This window comes from Platichthys flesus, chromosome 10, assembly GCF_949316205.1.
Source record: "Platichthys flesus chromosome 10, fPlaFle2.1, whole genome shotgun sequence".
In the NCBI taxonomy this organism is placed as follows: domain Eukaryota; kingdom Metazoa; phylum Chordata; class Actinopteri; order Pleuronectiformes; family Pleuronectidae; genus Platichthys; species Platichthys flesus.
In genome coordinates, this window is record NC_084954.1 from 12,843,621 (window position 1) to 12,863,154 (window position 19,534).

General features: G+C 43.7%; 1 protein-coding gene across 4 annotated transcripts in view; it reads left to right on the plus strand.

Annotated features, from left to right (window-relative positions):
• col12a1a (collagen, type XII, alpha 1a) overlaps window positions 1-19,534 on the plus strand; it is a 57,171-nt gene that overhangs the window by 22,137 nt on the left and 15,500 nt on the right. For 3 of the 4 annotated variants that reach the window (XM_062397692.1, XM_062397695.1, XM_062397694.1), the window contains 28 exons: window positions 611-750; window positions 1,471-1,600; window positions 2,240-2,385; window positions 2,846-2,975; window positions 3,582-3,718; window positions 6,013-6,142; window positions 6,364-6,503; window positions 6,669-6,801; window positions 6,988-7,011; window positions 7,757-7,896; window positions 11,002-11,131; window positions 11,225-11,364; window positions 11,454-11,583; window positions 13,959-14,101; window positions 15,461-15,590; window positions 15,713-15,855; window positions 15,964-16,093; window positions 16,688-16,807; window positions 16,907-17,053; window positions 17,162-17,278; window positions 17,392-17,544; window positions 17,643-17,717; window positions 17,824-17,963; window positions 18,064-18,187; window positions 18,286-18,429; window positions 18,659-18,823; window positions 19,021-19,059; window positions 19,196-19,334. In XM_062397692.1, the coding sequence (XP_062253676.1) occupies window positions 611-750; window positions 1,471-1,600; window positions 2,240-2,385; window positions 2,846-2,975; window positions 3,582-3,718; window positions 6,013-6,142; window positions 6,364-6,503; window positions 6,669-6,801; window positions 6,988-7,011; window positions 7,757-7,896; window positions 11,002-11,131; window positions 11,225-11,364; window positions 11,454-11,583; window positions 13,959-14,101; window positions 15,461-15,590; window positions 15,713-15,855; window positions 15,964-16,093; window positions 16,688-16,807; window positions 16,907-17,053; window positions 17,162-17,278; window positions 17,392-17,544; window positions 17,643-17,717; window positions 17,824-17,963; window positions 18,064-18,187; window positions 18,286-18,429; window positions 18,659-18,823; window positions 19,021-19,059; window positions 19,196-19,334 (3,559 nt within the window). The remainder of the gene's footprint in view (window positions 1-610; window positions 751-1,470; window positions 1,601-2,239; window positions 2,386-2,845; window positions 2,976-3,581; window positions 3,719-6,012; window positions 6,143-6,363; window positions 6,504-6,668; window positions 6,802-6,987; window positions 7,012-7,756; window positions 7,897-11,001; window positions 11,132-11,224; window positions 11,365-11,453; window positions 11,584-13,958; window positions 14,102-15,460; window positions 15,591-15,712; window positions 15,856-15,963; window positions 16,094-16,687; window positions 16,808-16,906; window positions 17,054-17,161; window positions 17,279-17,391; window positions 17,545-17,642; window positions 17,718-17,823; window positions 17,964-18,063; window positions 18,188-18,285; window positions 18,430-18,658; window positions 18,824-19,020; window positions 19,060-19,195; window positions 19,335-19,534) is intronic. The other variant, XM_062397693.1, reaches the window with a different exon arrangement.

Consider the following 19,534-nt stretch of genomic DNA (forward strand, 5'->3'; position numbering starts at 1 on the left):
TAAGCTCTTGAAAAAATGATTGCAGATCTGTTATTTTCTTCTTCCACTGATATTCCTGCCTCTGTGGGATAGGAATTTGTCTGCTCCTTAATCAAATCAAATAGCTGCTATTGGGGAACCTCTTGCAGGATGCGGCTTTAGTCTCATTCCATTAAGTGGTCTGGACATGGTTCCTTTAGAACTTTTTTCTGAATCAAAGTTGTATCTGTTGCCACATTTTATTTGTTTTTGCTCTATCATTTTTTTTAATTTGGGTTAATAGTTGAAATGGTTTACATGCTTTAATGTTCAGAAAACAAATCACTTTCCTCAGACTGTCCATTGCTGCAGTTCGTCCCGTCAACCTCTGTGATGTCACATGATATCACAATGATGTGTTACTATTGGCTGGACTATTGAAGAGATGTTTCTGGTGCTTCAGGGCAATGTTTTCTGTGGGGTGAAGGCTCCTGTCCTTTAACATTTGTATAAAAGCTATGAAACTGTAGTTTATGGGAGTGCACCTTAATGACCTTTGCATTAAAGGGAAGAAAGATCAAATATAACAAATGTATAATGATCACTGTGATCGCCCATACTTCTGTATCTTTCTGTACCAACTCCTGAATAGGAGGAGCACCGGGTTCTCCTACTGATCTTGTGACGTCTGAGGTGACACACCAGTCCTTCAGAGCCTCATGGACCGCTCCTGATGGCCCAGTAGAGAGTTACCGAGTGGAGTACATGACTGTGTCAGGACAGCCACTGCAGGTAAATCTTATTCCATAACGTGGCACAACTCCCAAACAACGTCTTCCATTCCAATCACAGAAAGATGAGCAGTATGCGTAGCTCATCTTCCTGTGTGGGTATTAATGGGAATCTCCATTCGGACGTCTATCCAGCCTCCTGTTTGTGTTGGCGTCTTTCTGCGTGGGTGTCTAATTACATTACGATCTGACTTGGGCCAAGGAAACAAAAACACACACAGCTGTCAGTTTAGAAGATTAGAACGCAAATAATGACTTCATGAGTGATAGCGTTGATGGCCAGCATGGTGTTGGCTCCACAAAGTGTGGCGAGATATGTTTTTGGTGTCTGATTTTCACTACAGTTGATTGTTTTTGTCCAGCTCCCATGGTTTTAATAGTGAGCACAGTTGATAAGGTTTTATTATTGTTTATCTATCTGGGATTGAAGCACATGTTGAGATTTAGCTCAGTAGAAATTGGTCAAAGGGCTTTCTGGTTTTAATCGGAACGCTTGTAGTAAATCCAGTAAACAGATAGAGCTTATGATTATTTTGCTCCTAAATGAATTATCGCTCCCCCACCAAAAACACAGTCTTTTATTTTGAGACAGTATCTGCAGACATGTTAACTTCATCAAAAAGATTTTGACTCTTTAAACTTCTGTTCAAAACCCATCGCAGAGGAAAACTACAGCTCGCTACTGCAGCTACATTCATCTAACTCTTCCCTTTGTCAATAGGTGGTAGTGGACGGCACTGAGACCACAGTGGTCCTCCGACAACTCAACCCTCTGACCCAGTACCTGGTCAATGTCTACGCCCTTTTCGGAGAGTATAGCAGCGAGCCTCTTAAAGGAACTGAGACCACACGTAAGTCTTCTCTTTTTGACTGACTTCTCAGCCTGTATCATTTATTGAATATAACCCACCAAAGAGAATGTCTCTAACTATTACAATTTCACATGATTGCATTCATCTGCCAATCCCAAACAATCGCCTTGAATTCAATCAAACAAGATTTTTTTCAACATCCCTGACTTTTACCAGGGGTTTCGGTGAAAATCGAAACAAAATAATAAAAAACCAACACAAAAAACCCCCTGTTCAAACAATGTTAAGAAAAAAGTGGTTAAAACTCCTGTATCCGCCCGTCTATTCCAATCTTTACCGAAATATCATGGGTTCTTTCTGGGCCCATGTCACATCCACACATCAAGTTTCATTGAATGTGTTCAATGGTTTTGCGTAATGCTTCTGAAGCAAACAAGCTAACAAACCAACCCACCAAAGAACAAGAGCTGTTTCACCTTTGCTCTCTAAAATAGCAGAGATATAATAGTGTTACATAACAGCTATAAAAGCACCAATAAAACAGCATTGATTTTAGAGTGGATATGACAAAAACAAGTGTGAAGTACAAGAAAACAAGGAAAAAGAAACGCGAACATCTACGTTTGTATTCCTGTGAGCACATTTTTGTATGTTTAACATAATTGCTTGGTTCTCCAGTGCCCCTGAGTGCCGTGAGGAGGATGGACATTTACAATGAACAGGTCACCACCATGCAGGTGAGGTGGGAGCGGGCAGCTGGCGCCACGGGCTACATGCTGCTCTACAGCGCCATCAACGCCACAGAGCCGACCCTCGAGCAGGAGGTAAGAGAGCGGCATGCAGCCAATCAGCTTTGAATATGATGTGTTTAGACGTGGAGAAAAAAGCTCACACATTCGTAAACACGCTGCTAAACGCTACATGGGACCAAACGCAACTTGCTGTCAGAATTTTTTTGACAAATTGCAGATTTCACACACTGAAATACCACATTACAAAGCCGCCAGTGTATGCCTCACCATTCAGCAGACAAGGCAGAAGGGACAACACAGAGGAACACTGTTAGTCACAAAGGGGTGGGTGAGCCATGAGCTCACTCTGCAAAGGGAACATCATCATTTGTTCATGAGGTGTCAAACCCAGTGGGTCCCGACCGGATTCAGCAACAGATCGTTTGTCTCAATTTACTTGTCCAAATGTTTCTCTCGATGACAGTGAGCGGTCCCTGTTGTCCACCTCCCCTCTGACCTCATGTTGTCTGTTTGGTCTGCTTCCCCCTTGCAGATCCGAGTGGGAGGAGATACAACTGACGTCCAGCTGGAGAAGTTGCTCCCCAACACAGCCTACACGCTCTCCCTCTTCGCCATGCACGGAGAATCAGCCAGCGAACCACTGACCAAGCAGGGAGTCACGCGTAGGTGTTCACTCAATCACGAGTTGATTTCATTGATGAGGGCCACGTTTTATGATGCTGATTTGACATAAGCTGCTTTCAGAAAATGCTCTGAGGTCCGGGCATTTTCCTGAAATTTGTCAGAGGGGCTGTACGTGAGAATATGAATGTCTTTTTTACTGACTCCTGCCAGTGAGTCTGATCAGATGTACAGAAAATGTCCAGGTGAGGGTACAGAAGGAAAATCCATAACGAGCGAGTGGGAGTGTTGTGACATTTCTAGCATGCAATGGAAGATACAAATATCTCAGGATGAACAAGAGGAGCTATACACTTAGAACTTTTGATGCCTGTGTTCATATGCTTTAGACCGAAACATTTGTTTCCGATACGGAACTTATACATCATGTCCTGTATGTTCCACCCGGACACCTCCCCTTGCCTGAGGTGGAAATTTCCTGCTGCGCTCTGCATTTTCTTGAGTAACTGAAAGCCGCTTAAATGTTTATTGGTGATGCCTGATGTATTGGGGCCTCTCTGACCTCGGGACTGTCTTAATTCATTCATTCGTTGATTTAAATATCATCCTGTCCAGAGACTCACACTGACTTTCTGCTCCTCCTTCAGTGCCCCTACCACCTGCAGGCGAACTCAGGGTTCGCGATGTCACCCACAGCACCTTGTGGCTTAACTGGGATGCTGCTCCTGGTCTTGTTCGCAAGTACATCATCACCTACACGCCTGAGGAAGGAGATCCTAAAGAGGTTAGTTTAGTTCCACTATTGGTGTTTTCCATTCCTCAAGTCCCTAAACCCATTAAAACATATATAAACAGGCTGTTAGCAGCCAACGTTTTACCAATCCATTTCCTACATAATTACTACAATGGGACTGTTCTAATGTGTGTTTCAGTGTTAATTTTGGCAGCTATTTTTGATTTAGTCTTAGTCTTAGTCTTTTGACGAAAATGCATATTAGTTTTAGTCACATTTAGTCGTTTTTATCCTTCTTAGTTTTAGTCTAGTTTTAGTCGATGAAAACTAATTACATTTTAGTCTAGTTTTAGTCACATTTAGCAGCCACATTAAACTCCTTTTCTTCCCTTCTCAGGCCCAGGGAGCCTGTGTTGTGGTAATAGTCTAGCTTGCAGTACTTAAGTTGTCCATTAGATATCCCTACCAGCATAGGTCTATAGCAGGGGTCGGCAACCTTTACTTTCAAAAGAGTAATTTTCCCCCCTCTTCCCCCAAATACAATTTGTCTGGAGCCGCAAAACATGTTTGATAACAAAGCTAATAAAGTTTTATATAAAGTTATACTATACTTAACTATAGTTTGTTGCTTTTACGAAATTATAGAACGACAATAAAGAAAACTCTTGACATTTTATTGCTATTTGTACCTGTAACAACAAAGAAAAACTGAACACTTATGAAGAGAAGAAAATACACAGGCAAGTCTAGGCCTCCTTGTAAATAAATTAAACACAGAACTTTGTAGGGCTATTTGAGTCCGCCCAATATTTGTGGGAAATGTATGAAATAAGAAGTACCCTATTTTGAAATAAATAAAAACATATAGCTGCAGACTAATAGCTTAAAATATATATTTGGTTTTAAATGTGAAAACAAAAAGTGAGAGCAGGTCAGGCTGGAGGCGGCCACAGAAACTGAAGTTCGGTGGAAACCAACTGCAGCTTCTGCTCTGATCAAGAAGCTGCTGCGCTGATCTCTGAGCATCTGAGACCAGAGAAACTCTGTGTTTTCACTGTTTCCACTGTTAAGAAGCAGTCAGTCACTGAGCAGCTTCTTCACGTGAACAAGCTCTGAGCTCACTGTGTCTCTGAGCGAGTGAGCGGGGGCGGGGGGCGGAGCCTCGGGACTGGTGTGCTATCTGGGAGCACACACACACACACTCGCCTGCTCCTGATACTTCATGACGGCTGATACAATGATGTTTAAAAAAAATTATTGTGACTTAGTCAACCACCAACATTTTCGTCTCGTCAACAAAAGTTAAAATAGATTTAGTCATAGTTTTTATTTTTCAAAGATCCGTTTTCGTTACGTCTCGTCTTCGCAATGGAAAAAACTTTGTTAACGAATATTTTTCGTCATAGTTTTCATCAACGAAATTAACACTGGTGTGTTTGAGCCATTTGGTTTGATAGCAATGAATCAGGGAATATTCTCTAGTCCAGAATAGATCATCAAACTATCAGAGCTTGGTCCATCATGGTGAGGGATTAAAGAGTGGTTTTGGTGGTTGTAGAGATTGAGAACTGGGCTACGGCAGCAAACTCTTAACATCTGTCATTGCCATTTCCTTAGCCATAAATCAGATTGAGGCGATCCTCAAAACTCCTTTGATGGAAACACACATGTGAAAGTCACTCATGGGCTGAGGATGTGATTGTCAGAAGCTGCCCAGAGAGTTGTAGAACATCACGTCTGACCTTTATATTAAGTGATACAGCCCAATAATTGACAGTAATACCCCCCACAGCCCAGGCTGCAGGACATATATATGCCAGCTGAAGCCCTATGCATGCTTTTATGGTGCTGAGAGACAAATTAGGGGTCTGAAAATGTGAGTGCAAACAATCACACACGCATACAGCAGCTGGTATTGGTATCGATAAATATTCCCTCAAGTTTTATTTCTCGAGGCTCAGCTAATAAAACCTAATGGAATCTAGAGCAGTAAAAGCAGTGTGGTATTTCCTGTAAGTATTCATGGTGTTCAGTCAAATACTGCAGCTTGTTATTGTTTGTTGAGTGTTTTATTTGTTTCCCACTTTCCTCTGGATCAAGCACAGTTTTATACCTTCTGGTCAAGTTTCCAACCAAGTCTTATTTGGTGAATATTACTGCCATCGCCAAAGCTCCTGGAAATGCACACTGGGAAAGGAATAAAAGTTTCACAAGACCTGGCAAACATCGGTCTGAAGAGGAAAACATATGGAGTCTTTTTTACTTTCAAATAGCATAAAGAAGCCCTGTATATGTTTATATTGATTTGATAAAAATGTATAACAAACGTGTTTAATTGTTCACAGTTGGAAGTCGGAGGAGATGTGACCACCAGACAACTGGACAACCTGATGTCACAGACCGAGTATGGTTTGGTTGTTACTCCGATCTATGACGAGGGTGTTGGACAGCCAATGCGTGGAGACGCAGTCACAGGTAAGAATGAAAACTATAACAACCATTGCAGTGTCCATTCTGAACCTGCCTGTTTGGAATGGGCTGTTTACTTAGGCTGAGTTAATGCTAGTTGCAGTTCTCGAGATATGTTAGCCACATACAGACAGACAGACAAAGATTTCTAGTGTTATACTATGATGGCATAGTGGATGTGGACTCGTAATGATCATAACTACCCCCCCCCCCCCCCTTCTCTGCAGATGTGGTTCCTGCCCCGAAGAACCTACGATTGTCAGAGGTTACCATGACAAGCTTCAGGGCCACCTGGGAACACGGAGCCCCCGATGTCGCTCTGTATCGCATCGGCTGGACGAAGAAGGGAGACCCCAACTTCCAATATGTAAGAGAAAAGCAGCTGTGCCACAGATGTTTACATTTCCAGAGAGTTTCCTCATGAGTCCCGCAGGACTGCTGCACCCATCGAATTATGTTTTGTTTGCTTTGGATAAAGTTGTAGTGTTGCCAAGCACCTTCCCACGTACTCTGTCTATGTTTTCTTCATCAGTCCATTCTCAACAACGACGAGACGACCCACGTCCTTGAGAACCTGGAGCCAGACACGCCCTATGACGTGACGGTCACCGCCATCTACCCAGACGAATCAGAGAGCGAGGATCTGATGGGCAGTGAGAGAACATGTAAGATCTAGCAGCTCTGTGTTGACCAATAACCGGTTTTTCTCAGCTCTTGGACAGAATCAGTGTTGACTCCTGACCCAAGGATATAAAATGATTTAACTTTTGATTTTACCTTCTGTAAAAATGCTGAGTGACATGTTCAGTGAAGGGTACGACCATTATGCCTTTCTATTTCTGCCTCTTTAGTGCGCAGACGAGTTGGTCCCCCAAGTAAGTATGTTTGTGGTAAAGCAAGAGGATGCTTTTCCTTTCAAACAAAGAAAGCATGTTTTATCGTGTTATGTATCATCTATGTGGTCATAAGCTATGCTGTTCACTGGACAAGCATCATTTCATCATCAACCCATCCACTGCTCCAGTGATGCTACTACAGCTGAAACATCTGTTTCATCATGTGTTTGTCTGTCCTCATCCGTTTGTCCCAATGTCCACGCCATTCAACCCATGGCTGTTCATGACTGTGTTCTTACTCAGAACACTGGATTTCAATTGTGCATGCCTTGCAAAACAGAGATTTGAGTCCCTGTTTTTGCAGCCCATTCCATCATCCATCATCTGTTCCACCATCCATCCATCAATCCATCCATTGCTTTCATTCATGCATTAATCAGTCCATCCATCCTTCCATCAATCCATGGCTGTTCAACAGATTCCATCGCTGCTTCAGAAAAGACAAAACCCCAGAGGTGGATTGTCTTTTCTTCTCTTAAAGCCACAGTCCTTGATACATATCAGACAGACCTGCTGTATTGTAGGATGAGAAGTAAATTAACTTATATTTCAATGAAGTGAATCATTCAAGACTAAGAATACACAGCTGAACACAGACTGACCAAAAAAAAATCAAGGACAGTGTCTTTAAGAGAATTTTTTATGGAAATCCATGGAGTGAGTGCCCTTATGACAAATTAACATGGTTGTAATTGCGATATGTGTGTGTGTGTGCATTTTCCAGCCCCCAATGCACCTCCCACCGACCTTGTTGTGTTCAACGAAACCACCACCAGTATGAATGCCAGGTGGAGTCCAGTTCCAGGTCGCGTCCAGAACTACAGGATCACGTATGTCCCCACAGCTGGAGGCAGGACCCAGACAGTAAGTCTCACAACAGACTAACCGAGAGACAGCAGTACTGCTCTCCACACAGTACGACCCTTCTTGCTATTAGATGACATGGCTAACCACTGTTCCAATGTGCCACCATGAATGAGTACACTGCAGTTTAAATATGGATTTTCATGCCATGGATGTAACCTATCAAGAGAACCCCAGTTGGTTGGAAATACAGAATACCAGCTGAAGGAAGAGGATTAATGTCAATAAATGTCAGAGTATGGTATTGTAAACCTACTTTAATTTAAAAGGTCAGTAAATCTGATCGGGTAAATGCTGAAACGTTTGCACATCTCAATTAAATCTTTCCTTCATTAGCAGCACCAGTAAGCTTTAACGCTACTTACTCCCCCGTTGTACTCCTTGTCCTTTTCACTGGACTTCAGTCTCGCATTACTTGGCCAGAAAAAGGATGCTTACTCAGTCAGCGGATTTGTTTCTTCCTCCAGAGCAGCTTTGCCCCAGAGAAATATACACTTAGCTAAACATCTGCTACTGGTATTGGATTATTTTAGTTTATTCTGAGACAAATCTCTTAATCTGTTGTTTGGAAATAGGGGCATTAAAATGGACAAAACCCCTTCCTAGTTTTTTCGCAGTATTTCCTGACGCTGCTGAAAGTCTCCTGCTGGTCATACATGTTTGGCTGCCTCTCTGAATATGCAAAAGTCTTTCTTGGAAAAGACAGCTGAATGTTTGGTTTCAATTTGCTGTCAGACATTTTCTGATCGCTTCCACGCGCAAGACTTGAAAGCGGGACTTTAGAGAGTGCTGGAAGGCGTATTTGCACAAGCTCTTAAACAAGGTTGCGGCCTGATAGTCACACTGATAAGATCTGAAACAACCCCTTAAATCAATGTAGAATGTTCCAACCAACTTTAGCGGCTATATTTCACCCTCAATGTGTGGAAATGGGATAAAAATGTTACTGTCAGATAATTTAACAGCTTTGTTGGGAGACAGTGAATAGATACTCATGAGATCAAACATTTCTCTGCACTGGGCTGTAATGGTCCACATGCAGCGTGTGCTATTTGATCAGCTGTGGAAAGCTGTGACATGGAGTGCGTGTGCCAAGTCAGGTCAGTGTTTTTTATTGAGGATTGTGTTTAGAGTGCTGCACAAAGCCACTGTGTTCACAAACCTCTTTCTTCAGTGCTTCTTTTTTTTTTAATAAAGCCCAGATGTGAGGTAACATATGTAATAGTGGAGAAGGCAGGTACAATCAAGCACAGTAGGATTCTTAGGGATCTATTAAAAAAGAACAGAGCCATGTAGTTACCAACAACATTCATGGATTCTAGTTTGACCAATGAATCACCAACCTTGCATGTAGAGCGAAAGAGAGGTGATACACATTGTGCAGAGTGTATCTGCTCTCCATTCATATTCAGATAGCTGGTAATAGAGATTAGCCAAACTGACTGTCTGGACCTAAAACACCTACAAAATGTAACACTGATTGTATTTTGTGTGGCTAAACCTTTGACTCCTATGATAAAGAAACTAGACGGACTGGGTATGGTAAAGGGAGGAAGCTGGCCCAGTTATCCACCATCTACACAGGAAGCCCCAAAATATCGGCTGTTGCCCCCAGAGGCTAATTTGTCATCAGAGGTTAACCGATAGGCTCAGAGATTGAGAACAGACAAACCAAACACTGGCTCCAGCAAGGGCCATTACCAGATGTTCACCATAGGTTAGGGGAGGGCTACTCAGTTGGCTAGATTTATGCCAGAAAATCGTACACACTGGCCCTTGGAGCTAATTTTATGTACTTATTCACTCAGTCGTTTTGTGCAATATTCAGCTTTAGTTCAGCTGGTGTTACATGGCTCATTTGTTGGCCATTAGTTTCCCTTTTAACACAAAATTGATTTTTTTCCACTTCAGATCTTAATGACATGTAAATGTGTCAATTATTTGGTTGATATCAGAGTGAAAGGTTGATGGAAAACTGGAGGATAATTAACTAATATTAGCCAGATCTTCTTGGTTCAATGTCAGTATTCCAACAAGGGCAGCTAGCCCAGGCTGTTTTGCATTTCTTTGTCTGTATTTGGGATTTTCTGACGCACATGTTGCACATGTTTTGAACAATAACACTATCAGGCCAAAGGATCAAACGTCTGTCTTTGCGTTTTTCTTTTTCATTTCTGATAAAAAGAATCAATCGGTTGAGGAAGCTTAAGAGAACTGAATCTTGCAAACGCACTCCCAAATCTCTTTTTTAATTATATTTGCAGTCTTTATGGCCCAAGCCAAAAGCAATATTGTAAATTCATCACCAGTCATGGCTCCTAATGACAAGACATCCTGCTGTTTTAGCCATCAGTGTACAAATTTACCTTGGCAAGTGTTCTTGCGACTCACCCTGTCCAAAAACACTCAAAGCATTCCTCCTCTGATATGTTGACAGTCCGGTAGTTTTCCGGTAGAATTCTTTCCATAAAGTTAGTGTCATCAATTCAAGGAACACATGGAGAGTGGTTTAACTTTTTCTCTGGGTCAAAACAAATCAAATATCTTTTCCTTGATAGCAGCAGATGGTTAGATGATGGAGATATTGTATAGTCGATGCTGGAAATGTAAAAAAGCTTGAGAAAGAACAATTAACTGACTAGCTAAAATTGTAAACTATTGTTTAAGTATCTAAATCCATAGTGTATACAAATTACCACCAAGTGTAAACATTACCTCAACATAACTCAACAGTCCCCTTATGAAACCACATTTAAATTCTCTATAGATCCAGATTTATATTTGGATCCTGCACACATTAATAAATATAAGTTCCCTTAACATGTCAGACCATATTGATCCACATATTACTCTGTGGGAAATCAGTGAAAATGTAAAAAAAAAAAAAGAAAAAAAGATTGAGTTGAGGAAAATGATCAAGTCTTCCTGGTTCCGCCCCTTTGTCCAGATCCAATCCAAAATGTAATGTTTTTTTACCCGACCCTTCCATAAAGTTTCGAGAAACTTTGGTTCAATATTTGTTAGCCTTTATCCAGGTTAAAGTTACTTTATCCAGGTAGAGTTATGCAGCCAGAGAGGCTAACATGTGCTCTCTTCACTAACTAGACCCAGGTTGGAGGGAAGAAGACCACTCTCCTGCTTCCCAAGCTGACCCCTGACACCGAATACGACATCACTGTGGTAGCTATCTACGCCGGAGGAGTCAGCGAAGGGCTCAATGGTGTCGGAAAGACCAGTAAGTTCTCTTCACCAAAGATCATCAAGTCATAAAAAGTTTGGTATCTTATGTCCTCAATGTTAAGTGTATCATACCTTTATCTTCCCTAAGAACCTCTGGGTGGCGTTCGGAACCTGCAAGTCACTGACCCCACCACCAGCACCCTGAATGTCAAGTGGGAGGCTGCTGAGGGCAACGTTCGGCAGTATCGGGTCTTCTATATTCCTGCAGCTGGGGGAGAGGAGGAGATGGTGAGCCGGATAGGAGCTCTACACCATGCATAGAGCTTTCCCTCTGCTCAAACACAAACTGATGCTCTCCTTGTTGTTACTCTATCCAGGTGCAGGTATCAGGCAACACTTACAGCAATGTGCTGAAGAACCTGCAGTCTGATACTGTCTACACTGTAACTGTGGTTCCTGTCTACCCCGCTGGCGAGGGAAAACGCATGTCGGAGAACGGCAAAACATGTAAGCCCTGCATGCATATGGTCAACTGATGTAGATGAGAAGTTAGTCAAGCAATCCATCTTGGGACGTTTAGATGATGTGGAGACGACCTTAGAAGACAGAGTTGAGGGGTTAAGAAGAGCCCACGCAGACTTGGAAGAGATGACAGCAGCGATTTTTTTCAATCGTCAGGAATCCATTCATGTCTGTCCAGAATGAACTCACTGGCTTCAGCTGCTGGCTTTGCCATTCCTCAGACACCTAAAAACAATAGGCAGCCGGTCGTTTCTAATTTATTTAATAAAATAATTTAAGGCGCTTTTGATTCTGTGATCAAACGCCGTTCCAGCACACTCAATCAACACCTTGCATGTGAAACATAACTTACGACGTAATAACGACAGGGCTCAGCTCCATCAGCTGCAGTGATTTTAAATGGGACATATTTTAAAAACTCCACTTTTGTAGTGCTTCTACACGACAATTTGGGTATCTGGCATGTCTACCATCCCCAAAACTCGGGCTAGCGTTAGCTCGCTGCTGCTACCCGTCAGACATTTAAGTGGCCACATAAACAAGGGACCCCCGGGACACCTCTAAACGTTGACTCAACAGTGTGGGAGGATGCTGCTGCTGCGCCAGCTCAAGCTCCCACTGCTCCCACTATGGGGCTGCACTGGACAGCTGGGGCTCTCGCAGCCAGGCTTCGGCCCACTTGACTCTGGTTCAAAACGAAATTGTTGCAAGATTGTATCTTCGTCTCCAGAAGCCATATTTCTACAGAGGTAATGGATAGCTAAAAATCTGGGTGCTTGTATCTCGTGAAAGAGGGAGGGGGGATGAGGGGGGGTGGGGCACTCAAAACAGGTCAATCTGAGGAGGTGCTCTTTTAAATGATCCTTGTGGTATTTTGACCAAAATATGTTACAGACATTTCATTAAGACCCCAAGGAACCATATTAACTGCGGAAAATGGGCATAATATGTCCCCTTTAAAGAGCAGCAATTTTTTTTTCACTTTTTCTCCCACCGTTTCAAACCGCCAACCTCTGCCGGGAATGATTCATCATTTTGCGGGGCTGATTGCGTAGGAAGGAATTCCTCCGGGTTGGCCTGGTATAATGGTGTATCCTCTCTCTTTACCGTAATGTTGTCCATTTATAGGTTGGAGCGGAGGGTCGTGGTTTAGATAATGGGGGGAATCGGGGAGGGAGACCCATTGAGTAATTGGCTCCCCTTTGGGAAAAATAAACAAGGGGTGGGGGTGGGGAAGGGGGTTAGCAATGAATGAGGAGCATTATATGCTTTATGGCTCTCAACTTGCTTGGCTGGGGTCATGCTCCATGGCTGCTACTGTTACCCCGACTTTCCCTTCCATGGCAATGATGCCTCATGTTTATTGGCCTTTTCCTGGACGCATTACCCAACAACTCTTGTACAGTATGTACAGTACATCAGAGCATATTGACCTTGTGGCTTTGTTTCCTCTGTTGAAAATTACATTTATCCTCATTTCACCCTCTTTGACGAAGGATCACACCCCCACCACTTGAGCTCTACCATCGCAAAGTCACTGATGGTTAATTATTCCTCCAAGTTCAAAGCAGCTCCCTGGGCAACAGTGAAACTTTAACAGTACGGATGCTCGCTGACTGCATTTTGCCCACTGCGTTTTCTCCCACTTTGCATTTATAGGTTTATAATTGGGAGCAGCACAAAGCCTCTAAACATCTGCTTTGGCTTTTTTAGAAGGAGAGCTTCACACGGGGCCACACAGATCCCTTGTGTATCCGTTTCATTAACCTTTAGGGCGTTGACAGGAAGTTTCCCGTTAATAGCTGTTGTGTTAAATAAAGCCTTTAACTGCTGCAAGTATTGTTCGAGTGTTTTTATTGAAACATTCCCATGTATTCATTGGGCTGCTGGCTGTCTGCAGAACTAGACCATGTTTTTTCAGTTGAGACAAGGAACGCCAGCACTACTATTCAGGAGATTCAAAAAGGTTACATGCAGAGTCTTGTAAGTGCTGAGAAGCTCCACAGGATAAAAAAGCCTTCACAATAGAGCAAAACTAAGAATAAGTGTATTTGTATAGTGGTATTATGAATGTTTTAGAGAACCTAACTGAAAAATCCCTATCTGTTTCTGTCTCGTGGCTCTGATCTCGTCCTTCCTCTCCATCTATCCGTCCAATCTGCACAAACCACTCATGTCCTCGACCTTTCACCTCACCTTGTCATCACCCTTTCCTCTCTGTCCACACTACCTGTCATCACACTTCTCACCACTTTGAACCTTTTTTTTTTACCTTTTACCCTACCTTGACCCTCACCCTGACCTTTCGCTTCCTCACCATTACTTCTGCTTCTAACCATCCGACATTCCTGGCTCGGCAGTGGAGCGAAGCCCCGTCAGAAACATCCAGGTCTTCAACCCCACCACCAACACTCTGAACGTTCGCTGGGAGGCTGCCACGGGCCCAGTCCAGCAGTACCGGGTGGTCTACGCACCTCTGACCGGCGCCAAACCCTCTGAGTCGGTGAGTTTCCATCGCTGTGTGGGCAGACGTGTAGTTTAGCATATGTTGTATGCCTGTAAAGAAAATACATTTAAAGCATACAATATGCACACACAAACACTCAGGGATCCACGAGGAAAGAGGGTGGAGGTGTGAGCACATGTGGCACAAAGAGGAACCCACTTCGGCAGCTTTTACAGTTCACCATGTGTCATTAAGAATTAAAGAGCCTCATCCTGAACTATTAAAAGCAAATCATCAGTCTGTTGGCCAAATGGTGCTTGTGTGCAGCTGAATTCTTTTCATTAACAGACGTATGAAGTTCTAAAGGAAAGCATTAAACCATTAATTAGAGCAGATTCCTTAATTACTACTTCTGTTCTCGACACGGTATGTGGCATCTGGCACCAGTGTGCCCACATCTTCACTTGTGAAGGACTTCTCGCTCGACAACTTTTGAAGTTTTGCCAGTGAGACTGCACCGTTAGGAACAGTTTCTACATTGGGATCCTTATAACATGTTCTTTGAAGAGTGAGGCATACTCCAGTTTATTGATAGAGACCTGTTCTCTGCCTCTATCCCTATTGGTTCACACATTTATGTCAGACTCAAACCTTTTCCGTGCCAAGAGCCACCGATATGCATCAATGGCAATGCGGCATTTGTTAGTCAGCACCATAAAATGTACCACCATATGGAGATCAGCAGCATGAATTACCCACTTAGTTTTATACTGAGACTCTCATGCACATCGGTACGCTTTTAATCAGGAAAGATGGCAGCAGATTTGAAGTTACGCAATCAAAAGAGAACAGAAATAGACCGTCCGACATTGATCCATTTACATGAAAACATGGTGAACAGATTCATCCATCAGTCTGCAGTTCTGGCACACATATGGCGCTATTCCTCACACCCAACCCCAATGCACAGGTTCTCCCTTTCTGTCGAAACCTCCAGCACCCCCCCCACACACACAGTACACTCACACACACACATACTGTACACTCACACACACTCATACAGTTCACTCACACCGACACCGACACCGACACACACACAGAGGAGTGAGGAGGAGGTGTAGCCAGTGTTCCTCACCGACAGACTGTGTTAAACAGCCCCCCCCCCCAGTCCCAATAGCAGCACCACATACCCAAACATCAAAAGAATATCTGGCTCTTCCTTTCACTTTCTTCTGACAGCAAGAGGCTGCAGGGAAACAGGCAGGTGTTAGAGGGAGTGTGCAACACAAGCAGCTTTCAGAGGAAAGGGAAGGGGGATTTATCCACATTATCTCTGTTTAATTTGACTGATCTGAACGTGGTTTACATATACATACAGCTGTGTTGGTTCCTGACATGTTTGGTGCCTCTGTGCAGGTTTTGGTACCAGGAACCACCACCACTGCCTTGCTTCAGCAGCTGATCCCAAACACAGACTACAATGTCGGGGTGGTAGCCCTGTACAGCGATGGCGAAGGACCCACCATCAGCGACAGTGGAAAGACAAGTAAGAACCTGGGATAAGACCATCTAAATGCCCTGTGTATCATGCTTCTTACAGAGTACAAATCCAGAATAAATGTTTGGAATTCATCGACAACAAACCTTCTTTCCTGCTCCCACACTCAGCGCCCCGCAATGGCCCAAGGAACATGCTTGTGTTCGACCCCACCACCACAACCCTCTCTGTGAGCTGGGAACATGCCGATGGCCCTGTAACACAATACCGTATCACCTACGCCCAGACCACAGGAGACCCCATCGAGGAATTTGTAAGCATATGTATAATAAATGGTTTTCTGACCATAGTCAGAAGTGATGACTAACATTAAGCCAGATATGCATTGGATTCTTAACGTGGCCTGTCTTTTCTCATTTAGACCACGGTGACAGGAAACACAAACAACGTGGTCCTGCAGAACCTGGACCCAGACACGCCCTACAACATCAAAGTTACAGCCATCTATTCTGATGGACCAGGAGGGGAGCTGGAAGGAGATGGACGCACAGGTACAAACTGCTCCCTCCTCACAACCACAAGAGTGTTGCCTTTGTGCAACTGGTGCAGATTCTATTTAAATACATGAAATCAAGCATAAATGACTAATGCTTATTAAAGATATCACACACACAGACATACACACGCATGGACTTACAATAGTGCTGAAAAATCTGAATAGACTGATCCACTGATTAGGATCTTAAGTCATTGCAGCTGAAATTGAATAAGTGAAATTCTTGATGTTTTCCAGAGAATCATGAAATAGCTGCATTCCACTCAGGGATAACTCATACTTGCAGTGCCGGCCAGTGTCTTACTAAATTTTGCCTTTTTTGAACAAACAAAATCCTATTAAATATCGTAATGCTGCTCCCCTCCTTGAGGCAGCTCTTTTTTCCCCACCACAATATCTTTGATGTGTGTGAAGTGTTATTACCCTCTTGATCACACACTGATATATTGTACCCATAATTCAAAATCCATAAATAAGCTCTGATACAGTAATTACCCTGCTGACAGCTCAATAGCAGCTAATAAAGTGAAATTCAAAAGGATCTGCAGCCATTCCACTGAACTGAAGCTTTTTTAACTGTTTCTCACAGTCGGCATGCTCGGTCCCAGGAACCTCCGCGTATCTGATGAGTGGTACACACGCTTCAGGGTGGCCTGGGACGCCGCCCCATCCAGGGTCACCGGATACAAGCTGATCTACCAGCCTGAGGGTACGCCCGTGTTTTACGCTGATGAAATAATCATCATTTGTTACCATTCTTATAAAATGGTTTAATAATGTAATAATGACATTTTACGCCTCTTCCCAGGCTCCGATGAGTCCATGGAGACGTTTGTTGGAGACGTGACCTCCCATCAACTGAACAACCTGAAACCTGGAACCACCTACGACCTGAAGGTGCTGGCAGAGTACAGCACAGGCCTCAGTGCACCTTTGATTGGTCAAGGCACCACCTGTAAGTTGATGATGCTAGGAGCTATTCTCATGTACATAAAGGTGCTTTAATTGGTCAAAGGAGAAATACATGTGTGTGCTAATGGCCACCCTGCATGCTTCCCTTCAGTGTACCTGAACGTGACAGACCTGACCACCTACAACGTTGGCTACGACAACTTCTGCATCCGCTGGGCGCCTCACAGAGCAGCGACCTCCTACAGGCTCAAAGTCAATCCTTTCGACGGTAAGCGTTGAACTCAATGTCATCTTGAAGAGGCCGTGTCGAATCGGATAATAAATATTTTGAATTACTGCAAGCTGGATCTGTCTGACGTGGCATTTTTTCCTCTCCCCCAGCCTCCAAGAGAGGAGCTCAAGAAATCACTGTAAGAGGCTCTGAGAACAGCTACTGCTTCGACGACTTGTCCCCAGACACCCTCTACAATGCCACCGTTTACACCCAAACCCCCAACCTGGAGGGACCGGGAGTTAGCGCCAAGGAGAGGACATGTAAGATCACATGGGGCACTTTATTAATATATCCTCACCTGTTAAAGTATAGTACATCCTAGTCAGTCTTGTGCATTTGTCTGTATTTTATTTTTCAGTGGTCAAACCCACAGAGGTGCCGACTGAGCCTCCCACTCCCCCTGCACCAGTAACGGTCCCCCCTGCGCTCGACGGTTAGTAGAACTTTGACATTTGCGTCCTGCGTACTAACAAAATAATAACTCTTACTTCTAAGTTGAAATCAATCTTCATATTAACACCCTTGTATCTGTGCCACAGTGTGCAAAGGTGCCAAGGCAGACCTGGTCTTCCTCATCGACGGCTCCTGGAGTATTGGAGACGAGAGCTTCAACAAGGTCATCCAGTTTGTCATGAGCATGACCGGAGCGTTTGATGTCATCAGCTCTACTGGCATGCAGGTCAGCACGAATCTCGTCTTTTTCTTTCCAGTGATATATGTCTCTCCATAGATGTTAACAAAAATTAAATGTATTCACCTTTTGTTTGTCTTTTGAACAGGTCTCGTTCGTGCAGTACAGCGATGACGCAAAGACAGAGTTCAAACTGAATACCTACCACGACAAGGGCGTCGCACTGTCAGCCCTGCAGTCTGTCCGTTACCGAGGAGGAAACACCAAGACAGGTACGCCCTGAAGTGTTGGCACCTCTAACTCCACAATCTCATCTTGATTGGTCTGTTCTTTGATATCTCGCTCTCTCCGGTCCCTTTTCTTCACACAGGCGTTGCTATGAAGCATGTCTATGAGAAGGTGTTCACCTCGGACAGCGGCATGAGGAGGAACGTCCCCAAGGTGCTGGTGGTGGTCACAGACGGACGCTCCCAGGATGACGTCAAGAAGAGCGCTGAGAAACTGCAGCATTCAGGTCTGTGTGGAGTTGTTTATTATTATCTTTGTGTTTTGTTTTGAGTTTCGACATTACATATGTACAATATCACACATGTCATGTTTCTTAGTAGAACTGTTTGCTCACACACCTTAATTTCCTTTACGTTATGGCAGATTTAATAAACTCTTGTTAAAAATAGCCAACAGTTATTGGAAGTAGTACAATGGTATTCATGTTTTTGTTTGTGTGTGTTTCCCCCACACAGGCTACAGTGTGTTTGTGGTGGGAGTCGCCGATGTCGACATCTCAGAGTTGAGACTTATCGGCAGCAAGCCCAGCGAGAGACATGTGTTCGTGGTGGACGACTACGACGCCTTTGCCAAGATCCAGGACAACCTGATCACCTTCATCTGTGAAACGGCCACTTCCAGTAAGACAGAGATCCATCTACCATTAAAACAGCTCTATGGCTTTCGTATATTTCTGCATGAGTGCGTCTGCAGAAGTAACAAGAAGCTCAATAATATATCTATTGCCAGAGGAAATGCAAAAAGTGAAATGAATCAAATTCCCTAAACCGTAATCGCTTCCAACTCCAAATAACATCTCTACATCTTCCTGTTTCAGCTTGCCCTCTTATCTACATCAATGGATTCACCACACCTGGTAAGCATAAAACATCTCCATGAAACATACACATTAACTTGTCCTGGACAGAGTCTGCTGGCATTACCAAACTATAATTATAATATTCTATTCAGGTTAAACATGACTAATGTGTCTTTATTTCAATCCCCTCCAGGCTTCAGGATGCTGGAGGCTTTCAACATCACAGACCGGTCGTTCGCCGGTATGAACGGCGTGTCCATGGAGCCTGGCTCCTTCAACAGCTACATCGCCTACAGGCTGCACAAGGATTCCTTCTTGAACCAGCCCACCAAGTAAGAGCTGAGGCTGAATAATATATGTGTGTGGGTGTGTTTGTGTGTGTGTGTGTACAACAGAGGGAGTGTGAGTCTGACTCTACACATATCCCCAGCCTATTGGCCTCATCTCCTGTGCGCAATAATGGTGCTTGACCCACAGCAATTATTCACAATCACGTTCATTCGCCTCTGTAGGCAGAGGGGTTTCCCTTCTC